At 44.4% G+C, this 13103-nt stretch overlaps 1 protein-coding gene across 1 annotated transcript in view; it reads left to right on the top strand.

Moving 5' to 3' along the window:
* Positions 1 to 7611, top strand: part of MRPS5 (mitochondrial ribosomal protein S5) — a 59656-nt gene extending 52045 nt beyond the window's left edge. The window contains exons 9-11 of the mRNA XM_061989096.1: positions 769 to 831; positions 5525 to 5661; positions 7027 to 7611. Coding sequence (XP_061845080.1) covers positions 769 to 831; positions 5525 to 5661; positions 7027 to 7251 — 425 coding nt within the window. The 3' untranslated portion in view covers positions 7252 to 7611. The remainder of the gene's footprint in view (positions 1 to 768; positions 832 to 5524; positions 5662 to 7026) is intronic.
* Positions 7612 to 13103: the final 5492 nt, after the last annotated feature.

The following is a 13103-nucleotide window of genomic DNA, read 5'->3' as shown; positions in this document are numbered from 1 at the left end:
ACACAGAAACTCGTCCAGCAGCTGGGAAGTCTTTGGACTGGAGAAGTCAGCCTGATATTTCATGGCAGCTCTTTATTAATTCAGTTAAGACCGTGCAGGTCCTCTGTGATGTCAGGCATGGTACCAGTATACCAAATGCTCAGTTGTCTTTCAGAAAAAAATTGAAGGCTAGCAGCATACAGATTATTTCACATGAAGAGATTCTATTAAAAACTGGTGGTGTTTCCACCATGCCTTCCATTCTACTTAAAGTAGAGGTCCTCTGAGCCATCTTCACTGCAGTGCTAGAATCCACTATGCAGAGACTGAGCCACTGAATCAGATGGATATAACAGCCACCCACCAGAGGATAGAAATTTGAGGTTCTTTTTGAAGCAGAGGGAAGCAGGAACATGAGTGGTAAATATTCTGTATGGAAAACCCAAGAACGCTGCAGTCTGTGAGGAAATTGTACGTTAAAACTGGAATTATTAGAAGATTCAGAGGATGAGGAAGAAGGTTAAAATTGTACTCACTTTAAAGCTCAGTGAGGGTCATTGGAGGTGTACAGACACTTCCTATTTTTCAAGTGAAGCTTGGTTTTGTACACAATAGTAACACAATATTTCCTGATGTGTAAACACTCCCATCCCAGAAATTTACCTACATTAACCTTTCTTTTTAGAGAACTCAGAGGAGACTAAAACCAACTTCCTATCCACAGGAAAAACTGAAGCTTTTTTAGAAGGAAGATTTTAGCTGTAATGCTTTTTTTTCTCTCCCCTCCAGTTTACCATGACATTTCAGTGAAATTTAAAAGAACAACAATCCGCATGAAGAAGCAAAACAAAGGTAATTAAAGCAGCCTGGATATTTTTAAATGTTATTAATTACTAACTGGTGTTTGTTTGATGAACTTGAATTTGTGCAATGCCTGTTTACTTCAGAGATGGATCATTTGGTGTGTTTTGAATGTTGAAGATGATGAATTGTTTTTCATTGGGAACACCTGTTGATGATGTGGCTTTGTAATTGTAAGTCAGGGTTTGTCCCTCTTACACTGATGGGACCCTTATTTGTGGCTGACTTTCATGCTTCTTAAGTGTAATCCCTTCAGCTCTGAATTACCTAGATGTGGAAAAGTCTAATATCATAGATGTTGGAGGCAAAGGCATTTAGAAGAACCCTGCTGGTTTTTCTTCCTGCCATATGCCCCATGTATGCTTTGCAGAACTGATAGCCCAGTTCCTCTATTTTTCAGTGATTTTTGATTACTGTTTTCAATACACGATTCAGAGGTGGTTAGTGGGTGTGCTTCAGATGGAAATCAAAGTGCAGGCTGTATCTGTGTACCTGTCTTTCCTAAGCCCACACTGGGAAGGCATGGTCTAGAGGTCCTCCCTCAGCTGCCTCAGACTGTCCGTGGCCATGAGCTGGAGCCAGGATAGCATCCAGCCTGCTGCTTCCTTGAGACCATTACTGCTTTATTTTTCTTAAAATCACAAGCTCCCAATGTGAAAACAAGAGGGATTATCTACCCTGGCTTGTTGTCCTGCACCATACTGGCAGCATCTGATCATTACACAGCAGCAGTGTTTTCATTTCTCCCATCTTTGCAAGCTGTTGTTCACTTTGATCCCAGTTGTAGGACAGGCAAATGCTTCTTTAGATTCTTGTCTTAGGCAACAGGCATGTATTCACACACTTGTCCCTCATGAATTCCACATTCACTTGTTGCCCTGGATATGCAGCACAGACCTTTCCATGGATGATGCCAACCTTTTCAGTTACACAACATATTCACAAATATGCAAAAACCATATTTTCACTGTTTTATAACTGATGGAATGAGGCTGTGCATTTCCTGAAACAGGTTTGATATTGTCTGAGGAACAAACAGTGCTTATGGTGAATGTGCTCCAGACAGCAGGCATCGGTGGCCTTATTGAGAAGTGTGATGATAGATCAGTGTGTGCAATTTTGTAGATAAATTGGATGTGTGTGAGAGAGAAAAACTGAATTATGTGCTCATGACCTGAAAACAAGATGTAACATTATACTTCTATGCAAAACTGAGGTTTAGGGGTGGTATAGGTAAAGCTCTCAGTGATACTTACCTTAGTCCCAGACAGGCTTTTGTGTCAGGGGTTTTGCAGCAGTAGTGGGAGCTGGCTGTCATCTTAGGACAATTAAATGACTTGTGGACATCATAGAATCACAGAATGGTAGGGGTTTGAAGAGATCATCTAGTCCAACCCCCCTGCCAAAGCAGGTGCACCTAGATCAGGTCACACAGGAACGTGTCCAGGTGGGTTTGGAAACCTCCAGAGAAGACTCCACACTCTCCCTGGGCAGCCTGTGCCAGGGCTCCCTCACCTCAACAGTAAGATGATTTTTCCTTGTGTGTTTAAATGGAACTTTTTATGTTCCAGCTTCTTTCCATTACCCCTTGTCCTGTCACTGGAGACAACAGGAAAAAGGGATGCCCCAACCCCGTGACATCCACCATTTAGATATTTGTAAATATTAATGAGATCTCCCTCTGGGCTTCACATCTACCACCATTTCAGATCACTCCTGTTTCTAGCACCTGCCAATTGGATGGAGAGTACTGGTGGTATTACTCCTCTGTGCTGCTCTTTTTGGAGCATGTGCAGCTCTTAATCTTTATCTCTGACTTGACTTTACAAGGACAGTGGTCATGAGACTACCGTGCTAGCCACATTGATCCATCTCCTAAGCAGTGCAAAATGGTTCCTAATGTGAATTAACTAGAGGAAAAGCAGGCCAGTTTGTCAAATACACTGCTTTGGCTGTGAAGTGCAGCACTGATACCTTGTAGCTATAATTAGTAGGTATGAAAAAAGTCACAGTTGCTTGTAGTTTTCGTGTTAGAAACCACAGCTGTGTGGTTATCTGTGCTGAAGCCTCTCACTTTGCATAGTTACGGCTGACAGGTGTGTTTTTCCAGTTACTGTACACAGGACTTACGCATCTATCCCAACAAATGATCACAACAAAGCCTAATGTTTCAATAGAAAAGCTAAGTCACTGTTAAATATTCCTTTCCTGAATTTATTGCTAATCCCTACAAAGTGGAGAAAACCCCCATCTTACATAGGCCTCATTGAATTAAACCACAGGAAGGCAGTGTGAGCACCACAGTCGAGTTAAAAATGTCTTAGCCCAACTTTTTTCTGCATAGCTGAAGTTTCCAGTCAGAATCCTTTGCTTTTGTGTGTGAAATCAATTTTACTCCATGACTAGTTTGCTGCCTTCTGAGTTTAATGTCTTAAGACACCAGAAACCTGGATGAGATAAGATAGGAGAAAAGCAACAATAGAAATGGCAGAAATGAAACTTTGACCAACAGCCTTTCAGAGGCCTTTCACGTGTCATTGTGTCTAAAACTTGACTTTGTCTTGTAGCATAGAAAGCAGTGTTTTCTCACACAGCAGAACAAATGGCTTTGGATGGTTATAGTTTCTTTTCTGATTAAAAAAGAAGGGACATATTGGCACAATAAAACATGCAGCACTGGAATGGATTTCCCCCCCTCCCTCATTTACTCGCTGTCCCACGATAACCTGGCTTGTCAGCTTTTAAGTAGTTCTTGAAGATTAATAGACCTAGGCCACATGAAACAAATCTCTATGGGAAACAAGAGAACAAAATTAGCCTCCTTGAAAAAAATCCTTCATTAAAATCTGGCAAGTCTTAGGAAACCATGTGCAATTAATGCTAATGTACAATTAAGCATTGGAGCTACTGTAACACACTGTGGTGGAGATGAATGCAGATGACATGCAAACCTTCCTTGTGTTTGTGGATTTCATAATGTATTTGTTTATCCTCCTCACTCACATACACATTTCAAGTTGTTACAGTTATAGGCTTTTGTAAGGTGGCCTTTGGTTTCCACAGACTGTTCGTGATGATCTTGGTGCTTTGAACAGTAAGTTGAAAGCAAATGAGTGTCACAACACTCAATTGTTCTTTGAGCCTGATTGAAATAATTTGTTTTTCCTAGAAATTGGCAGTATTTTGTTGTCTTTCCAATGTAGTTTTAGTTCTCAGGAGTCTTTTACCTTCTTTATTTCCTTTTCCCATCCTTCACATTGTGCCACTAATGTTATAACAAAGTGTAATTCTTGCCAGTTACTGGGCCTAGAGAACAAAATGATGTCTCTGCACAGTACCTTGATAATCTGTGCTCTCTTAGTAATGCACAGTATTCTGCTGGCTTTTGTAAGCTTGAAGGGGAAAAGCTTAACTTTCCTGTGGCCAGTGCTTAGTGACTTATATTTTGTATAGACTGTGAAACTGCTGAATTGCTGCTGCTGAATCGGGAGGCGAGTAACATGTTCACATTTTGGAGATCGACTGCAAAGTGAGCATTTGGTAGAAGTGGGTACAGTGATGCCTTCCTCAGTTTGCAGGCAGCTTCAGTCAGACTTTGGCTACTCAAAGCTTTGCTTACCAAGAGCCAAATAAAACTGATATGTGGTAGGGTTTTATTTGGCTACTCGAAGGCCTGTGAGCAGCAGGAGACAGCAGTGCCAGTGAGCATCACGCTCTTTCCAACAGCTCTGTTTAGCCCAGACCTTTCTGTTGGATTATTATTGCCCACCAACTTACTAGGACTTCATTTTTCCCTTCCATCCCCAATTACTTTGCCTGCTGTATGTCTGGTAGAGATTTTGATCACAGTTTCAGGCTTTAAGAATGCACTACAGGCTTTACATATCCAGCAGCAACCTCCGTGGGGATGAGACACACTGACATTGCCTCTGCTACAAGGAAGCCATAGGGACAGCAGTGCTTGAGCATACCAGTTGTTTTGAGAGCAACTTCACTGTAGGAGACCAATTTAAATCTCTCTGTCATGTGTGTGAACTAGGACTTTTACCATCTTTAGGAGTTACTGAAGCTGTCATTCATCAGTCCCTTGAAAATTGCAAAGGGAGCAGTTTTGAAGCTATGTAGTTAATGCTTTTTAGAAGAGCCAGTCTTGGTCGTGATCCAGTTACATTTAGATCCTCTCCCCTTGTAATGGCTTCTTTTTAATACTCTTTTAAGTAAATTTGTTGCATTGCTTCTGTTATTGTTGTTTTTATTATTATTACTGAGTACTGGAGTGTTACTTTTCTGCTGAGTGGGGTTTGTGTAAGATTATTCAAAAGCTGCCAATGGCACCTCTGAGGAACAGGATTTAAACTTGTAGTATTAAACCACAAATTGCATTCAGCTGGCATTTGTTAAGGGTTTATGTTTTGAGTTTATAGGTGGTGACATTTTCATTTGGTTTTGCAGTAAGTTAAGCAAGGTATATTTAGTGTAATACCCTCATGGTCTTTATGTTAGCATGGCTGCAAAGACTGGGAAGAATGGTCTTCCCAGAATGATTTTGCCATTTTAAAGATACAATATGTTTTAACATGCTTGGTAACAAAAATAAGAGGGGGTCTTAACTCTCTCTCCTTCCTTAGCCAAGTTATATGGTTCTAGATAATCACATAATGCTGATTCTCTTTTTTTCCCCCAGGGTATGGTCTCCGTTGCCACCGAGCCATCATCACCATCTGCAAACTCATTGGCATTGAAGACATGTATGCCAGGGTGTCTGGATCCAAAAACTTGATTAACATTACCAGAGCTCTCTTCAAAGGCTTGACACAACAGGTAGATTGCACTCTCAGTGGGTCTATACATTAGGTCAGGCAAGAGAATGGGATTGACACTGTAGTAGTTTGGCATCAAAGAGTTTATATTCTAGGCTTAAAATGAAGTGCTTTTCCATAGAGCAAACAAAGTCAAGGCTGTGGATCATTCTTCAGCAGTTGAATGAAGTTGTCCAGTCAGAAGGAGATGTTGGTAACTCTGCCTGCTCCACACCCAAGGGACATCCGAATTTCTGGGCTTTCAGTTGCAATATTTTTGGTGACATTTGAAAAATGATGGGCAGAGGAAGCTGTGGCCCAGCTTTGGTTGCTGCTGCTCAGTTTGTCTGCATTCTAAGTTTTCATTGCCTCAGGACCAAATATCACAGCCACTTCTATCACTGGTGTAATTAACATCTCTGAAATAAGTGGGGGAGGTGGTGCAGTTTCCTCTAACTCAAAGTGCTGAAAATGGAGATGTCTGTCTCTGAGCCAGCTGCCTGTAGTTGGTGGAGAAATCCAACATGCAGCATTTCATCTGACTTCCTTTGAATAGCAGCCTTAGAATGGGTCAGTCCTTTGGAAATTCCCGGTTATCTCATTGGGTCGTAACGTCTTGGTAGCTGCCTGGATTTGGCTGCTAACATTCTCTGTATGGGCCTGCAAAGCAATAGTTGTCAAATCTGTCACCCCCTTCTAGTCAGCTTTCTAGTTTAGCCTTGGGAGAGGAGCTTTCTCAGCCTCTCCTCATCAAACCTATGCTCCAGACTGGACACACTCCAGCACCAAGAAGGTGCCTGCTGTGTAGATTATCACACTGAGAGATCTGCACTTTAAATATTATCTTGACTGCCCTGAGTGGAAAAAATTTCCTGTTCCCAGGAGACATTTGTTCTCTAAAATCTGAGTGTTAACCAAACAACTCATATGTGAGGAAGAGGTATCACTGAAAAAACCATTAGATTAATAACATATTTGATGGTATTGCCTGTCAGGGTAGTTACAAGCACTTTACTGTTGACAAAACAAAATTTATATCTATATAAAGACATGAAAACCTTACTGCACATTACTAACATGCCAGCATACGTCCTTATTAGCAGGATGTGCCTGTTCTGGCCAGATCGTTTCCAGAAGCAAGTTCCTCTAGGATGCCATTGTAATGCTCATATATCTGCAGTCTGGCTGTCTGAATTCTGGCTGCTTATGCCATTAGCTCGTTTGAGACCCATGAGGATGAGCCCGACAAGTCATTTAATTTACACAGTGCTTGAACTGTTTATTAGTAGATTACTTCTTTTTTCCCCCTTACCTCATATGACCTGTAGAGATTGACCTGAAGGAAACCAACATGATACATCACTACTTTTCTCTTTCCTTCTCCCAGGAGACTCACCAAGACTTAGCAAACCAGAAGAGTCTCTATGTAGTGGAGTTCCGGGAGGAGCAGGGCCCTCTGCCCATCGTCGTGGCACTTCCTGAGGGCACCCTCCGGGAGGATCCCGAACCTGAAGACGAGGTTCCAGACACGAAGCTGGACTGGAATGACGTGAAAGAAGCTCAGGGAATGAAGAAATCTCCCTGGGTGAATGTCAGACGGGCAGTGTGGTAAAAGCTTCAGTCCCTCTGTCTCTTCTGGCTGGAAATGACACTGGGAAAGCTCAGCAGAAATGGGCAGGTTATCTCAGCTTACATTTCAGAGGAGGGCACCAGTAGTTCTCTCATGCCATTCACATTGCTGCTCTCATCGCTGCCATTCAGTTACACCATTTGCTTTCCCACCATTCTTCTGGGTGCTGTTCCAGTAGGGAAGTTCAGGTGGAAACAGACAGTGAACATGACTTTATCTTCAGGCATGTGTTTACTCCGCTCCTGGAGATGTTTAATCAATAGATCTCATGTTTTTTTTCACCAGCTCTTGGGAAACTACTGAAAAAAGATAATGAAAACAATAAAGAATCCTCAGAAATTAGTTCAGTGTGGGTTTGTTGGGGTATTTTGTGCAAAATGCCAATGTCTGTAAGATCTTGAAGCAAGGAGTAGTGGGAGTTAATGTGTGCACTCTCCATCTTGCTTTCTAGGCACATTCCTTATGGTGGGGGAACTGAAATCAGAAAGTAGTTTCATGTCTTGTATGTGGGGTGATAAGGAGGAAAAGGGGACAGTGGGCAACAGCTAGAGTTGTGCAAACACTATTCATGCGGATAGGGGAGTTGCCCAAATGAATCAGAGCCCAAATATCTGAAGACAGTCACCCCACAGTCTCCTGTGGGATACTGCAGTATTTGGACTGGCATTGGAAGCCCAGTCCCACACCTGTAATCCAGCCTTTTTTACAGTACTCTCCTCTGTGTATGTGTCGAGATAAGACTTAATTTTCTGCCAATTTTGTACTGAGTCCTGCAGAGTCCTGAACCCTACCCAGAAATCAGACAGTGCTACAGCTGTCAGAGGTTTAAAGCAGAAAGAGCAAGTCCATGGTACACACCAGCCTCTGACCAGAGGTGGAGTAAATCCCTTCATGTAGCAGAGCTCCAACTGAAGCACACAGAGGTACGTGCTAGATGCTAGCTTAACCCCCTGGATGGAGAGGGACCTCACCCAGGTCCCACCACAAGATAAATAGACTGTCTCCACATGCTAGGAACACAATGCTCTACATGGCAACTCTGCCTGAGAGTTTCTATTTGAAGTTCTGACGTTAAAGACATTTAGGAGCATTTGGCATTGATATCAATGCAGGTTTCTACAGACAGCAGTCACTGGCATGATGAGTTTAACTGAGTTTCAGCTCACCCTGGTAATGAAAATTCTAATTTAGAGGCCATGCCTGGTAAGCAGCTGGCTCAAGGCTTTATTCCTGTTTGCCAGCTCAATATAAATCCACCTTCACTAGGGCTGCAGTGTTCAGTTTGCAAACTTTCATGTCAGCAGCATAACAAGCTACTGTTCAAGAATTGGTGCTCACTTTTAGCTTGCATCTACCATTGAGCAAAATCAGGAGTTGAATAAACCTGGGCTAAAAGAATCAAAACTTGCTGCATATAGATGACCGTCAGTTTGCCTCTGTCCTTGCAGAAACAGAGAGCTGAAGTGAGTTGGCTCTGCCACTGACCCCAGACAGCCTCAGCCTGGGTAGAACAGAGAGCCTAAAGTGACTAACTGGATCAGCTGTTTGTCATTTGCTTCCCCGTGTTGCAGTGAGCAGATGGATCATGCCAATGTTTTCTCTCTTCTCAGAATCAGGAATAAGGTATGTGTCAGGGGCAGGTGGAGGTGTCCTGCTGCTTCCTTGCCCTTCCTCTCTCAGCACATCTGGAGAATCTCCCCATATTAAGGCCTAAGAATGGTGGTGCCACAGGAGATCATGCAAGGCCCCTGAGGCACAAAAACTGGGGATGTGGATGATGTCAAGGTCCTTGTGTGATCTTGAGAAGGGCTGAAGAAAGAGGAGCTGTAGGGACAGGTCCTTAGCTAGCAGCACCCAGGGCAGAGAAATGTAACATCCAGCTCTCCCCAGATGACCTGGGCCCCAACACTATTCCTTGTGCCCCTCAAACAGATCTCTCACCGCATTTTCTCAGCTCCTGGGGTACATAGGCCACAGCCTGTCTTTCGTGAGTAAAGGTCTGCAAACAAACATCTCCCTTGAACCCTTCTCGGTCACTCACTAATTTCTGTTCTCACTGCTGGTGTGGGATAAAACAACACATTGTTCTCAGTGGTCTTTTCTCCATCTGGGAAGTGTCTGATAGGTGATACCTCCAAGAGAATCCACACAGACCTTGCGGGTCCACTTAGTGTGCTAGCAGAAACGAGGAGCTGCAAGAGAGGGAAGCTGTGGCATGAGTGTCTTTTGGCTTTTCAGAAAATGTAGTAACAAATCTCCCTCTTTCCCCAAGGTCTGCATGCTGGCTGCACTTGCATCTGCTCCCATGAGGGTCTTCATGGCTCCTCCTGCCTTGCCTCTGCTTTCTGGAGGAGGTTTAGGGCTCTTCTCAGACCCAGGGGACAATTAACTCATATTTGAGCAGTTCCATGATTCAGGAAAAAGGCATCACTATCCCCCAAAGCAAATGGGCTTTCAGTGTTTGATTCTGTTAGCATAAGGGAGAGCAAGGAGCTGGAGAGGGCCATGGTCACAGAGTCAAAGCATAGTAGGGTTTGGAAGAGACTTCTAGAGACCATCCAGCCCAACCCCCTGCTAAAGCAGGTTCCCCTCCATCAGGTAACACAGGAAAGTGTCCAGGTGGGTTTGGAAACCTCCAGAGCAGGAGCCTCCACACCCTCCCTGGGCAGCCTGTGTCAAAGGCTCCCTCACCTCAACACCAAAGAAGTTTCTCATCATGTTCACGTGGAACTTCCCATGTCCCAGCTTGTGCCTGTTGCCCCTTGTCCTGTCACTGGGCACTGCAGAACAAAGACTGCCCCTGTCCTCTTGACACTTACCGTTTAGGTGTTTATAAGCATTGATAAGGTCCATTCTCAGTCTTCTCCAGGCTCAACAGCCCCACGCCTCAGCCTTTCCTCATCAGAGAGATGCTCCAGTCCTCTCAGCATCTTGGTAGTTCTCGCTAGACTCTTTCCAGCATTTCTCTGTCACTGTTGAACTGGGGAGTCCAGAACTGGTCTCAGAGCAAAGATCAGAGGGCCATAGCTAGGTGAGGAGGGGAGGCAGACCATGCAAGCCGTGAGTGAGACTGACACAGGCCCACATCAAGCTCTGATAGCTCATCTTTTATGGGCTTCTCCATTTCTTGAGTTTGTGTTAATGTAGAGGCTTGTATAGATGTTTTACCCAGCATAGAGTTTGCTCCTTATTGACAGATAAAGCTGATTGAGAAATGGGAAGCATCAGAAACTCCAGCCTTTTCCATGTTGCTGGCCATCATTTTCTATCAAGTTTCTTGGTTTCAGACAAAACAAATAAGCAAATTCATTTCCTGCAGTTCAGGAGAAGATGGAAGTGCTTCTAACTCATTGCATCACTGGAGGCAAGGCATCCAATATACAAATATTTGGGGAACCACTGGCATATCATGGTTAAACAGCTGTTTAATTAAGCAGAAGCAACCAAGATTACAATCTGGGCATAGTTAATGAATGATATGTCTGTAATATTGTTTTTATCACAGGAGCTGAGGTTTTGCCTGCCTTTGAGCAGGTAGCTTTTTAACTGAAGTCTAATTGCCTGCTCTCTGGAAGAGATGCCTGCACACATTTGCCTTCAGAAACACTGATGTGTGTCATTTTCGAGGCCCTTACCTTGGGCTGCTCATCTTCCAGGGCACGTGGGTCTTTCTGACTGTATTGAGACAATGGGGGGACTGGGCATGATGGGCAAGGGAGACCCCAGAGTGCTTTATTCAGTTTCTATTCCTCCTTTCTTTTTTGCCACCACACAGGAAATTTGTATATTTGCTGCAACTCACCTATCACCCAGCAGCTGCACTTCAGCAGCCTGATGCAAAAAAAGCCACCTCACTCTGTCACTGTCCTGTGCTGGGGCCCAGCAGTCCTGTGCCAAACCAGGACACTTATTCACCTGCAAGCTGGTCAGCGGCATGACACTGAAATTGAGGCCACACAGAGTGGGTTTCAAACTTGTGGCACTGCCTCTATGAGTCTGGTTCCTTTTGACCTTATGGTTGCCCTTCTCTCTGCCCAACCCTCCCCAGGCAAAGCCTTGGCCCAGGTTACAGTGGGGCCACAGAGCCTCCCTCCCAGTGTTGTGTCCACAACCATACCTCAGCCCACTTTCCAGCTGCACTGGGGCTGATGAGCACTTCCTCACCACATTCCAGGGGCATTAACAGAAGCAGGGCAAATCTGGGCACCAACCCACCACCCTCCCCACTCCATGATGATGTGATGCTGAAACCAGTTTCAGTAGATGCATGTTAAACTTTCAAAACCAAGAGCCATTGTTCAAAGTGGCTGTGAGTTCCCTCCCTGCTCTGAAAAGGTGGTTTTTTTCCACCTGTGTTGCAATCAGCTTGCCAGTTGTCACACTAACACAATCCAGACAGGTCAGGCTGGTTTTCAACAAAGAAAAATAACATTTAAAAAGTCAAATGGTTTCCTCCCATTACAATTAAGTAGCTTCAACCCAAGCCCCTGGTCACAGCTCAAAAGTCCCCTCTGTATGTGAATCAACAGAGATGCCTTCAAGTCAACTTGTATTTCCCTTCCATTCTCTAGTCCTTGAACTCCAGGAACTTCAGACTCAAACTGAAAGCATTTTCTTGCCCCACAAGCTGGAAGGGTTAATTTGGTACCACTGATTGTGTTAGACACCTCTCACACGTGAAAACACCTTGTCTTGGGTGTAAAAACCCCACATAAATGAACTCACTTGTCACGTTTTAGCCCCAGCAGGCAATAAATCCCCACGCAGCTGCTCTCTCACTGCCCCAGCAGAAGTGGGGAGAGAAGTGGAAGGGTAAAGAGCAAACTGGTGGGTTGAGATAAAGACAGTTTAATGGGTGAAGCCAAAGCTGCACACACAAGCAAAGCAAAACAAGGAATTCACTCAGCACTTCCCAGGGGCAGGCAGGTGTTCAGCCATCGCCCAGGACAGCAGGGCTCCAGCGTGTGTAACCACAGCTTGGAAAGGCAAATGCCACCACTCTGAACGTCCCCTCTTTCTCCTCCTTGCCTTTAGCTTTTATGGGTGAGCACAATGTTCTCTGGTGTGGGATATCCCTTGGGTCAGTTTGGGTCAGCTGTCCCCTCCCAACTCCTTGTGCTCTTCCAGCCCATTTGCTGATGGGGTGAGGTGAGGAGAAGAAAAGGCCTTGACTGTGCAAGTGCAGCTCAGCAGTAACTAAAACATCCCTGTGTTATCAACACCATCTCCAGCACAAATCCAAATCACATCCCTGTACCAGCCACTATGACAAAATTTAACTCTATCTCAGCCAAAACCAGGACACTCAGGTTAACCCTGGAGTAATTTAAGCATTCAGATGAACATCATCACTGCAATGAACCTGAGCTGGTTTAGCCCCTCACCCCAGAGCCCCACCAGCTCCTCTTAACATGAAAGCCCCTCATTTCTGCCCAGGTCTGTGCCTCCTCCACAGGCATTGCCCTGTTAGAAGGCAGTGCTCTGGTGGCTGTACAGGGCTGTGCACCTGTGTGCAGTGAAGGGAGAACAGCAGAAATTCCTCTCCTCTATTTGCAGAATCAGAGCAAACACATCTTTATTAGCAACCCAGTGGTGGTGTACGTGGGAGCAGCCATGCACCAAAGACAAGAGTTGATTCCTTAGTCAAGATGTTATTTTAAATCATCCATACATATTTTTTCTCTAGCCTGCTGCTCACCTTCTAAGATGTATTTTGTAGGGGGTTTAAGGACAGCACTAATTCCTGGCATTATGGTTGTGCCTCACCCTTCAGGGGTTGCAATAACTCGTGTTGCCCCCGAGGCAAGTTAAATATTGTCCCTGTTTCTCACTGC

The sequence above is a fragment of the Colius striatus genome, chromosome 2 (assembly GCF_028858725.1).
Source record: "Colius striatus isolate bColStr4 chromosome 2, bColStr4.1.hap1, whole genome shotgun sequence".
Taxonomy (NCBI): domain Eukaryota; kingdom Metazoa; phylum Chordata; class Aves; order Coliiformes; family Coliidae; genus Colius; species Colius striatus.
This window is presented reverse-complemented; position numbering and strand designations above follow the sequence as displayed.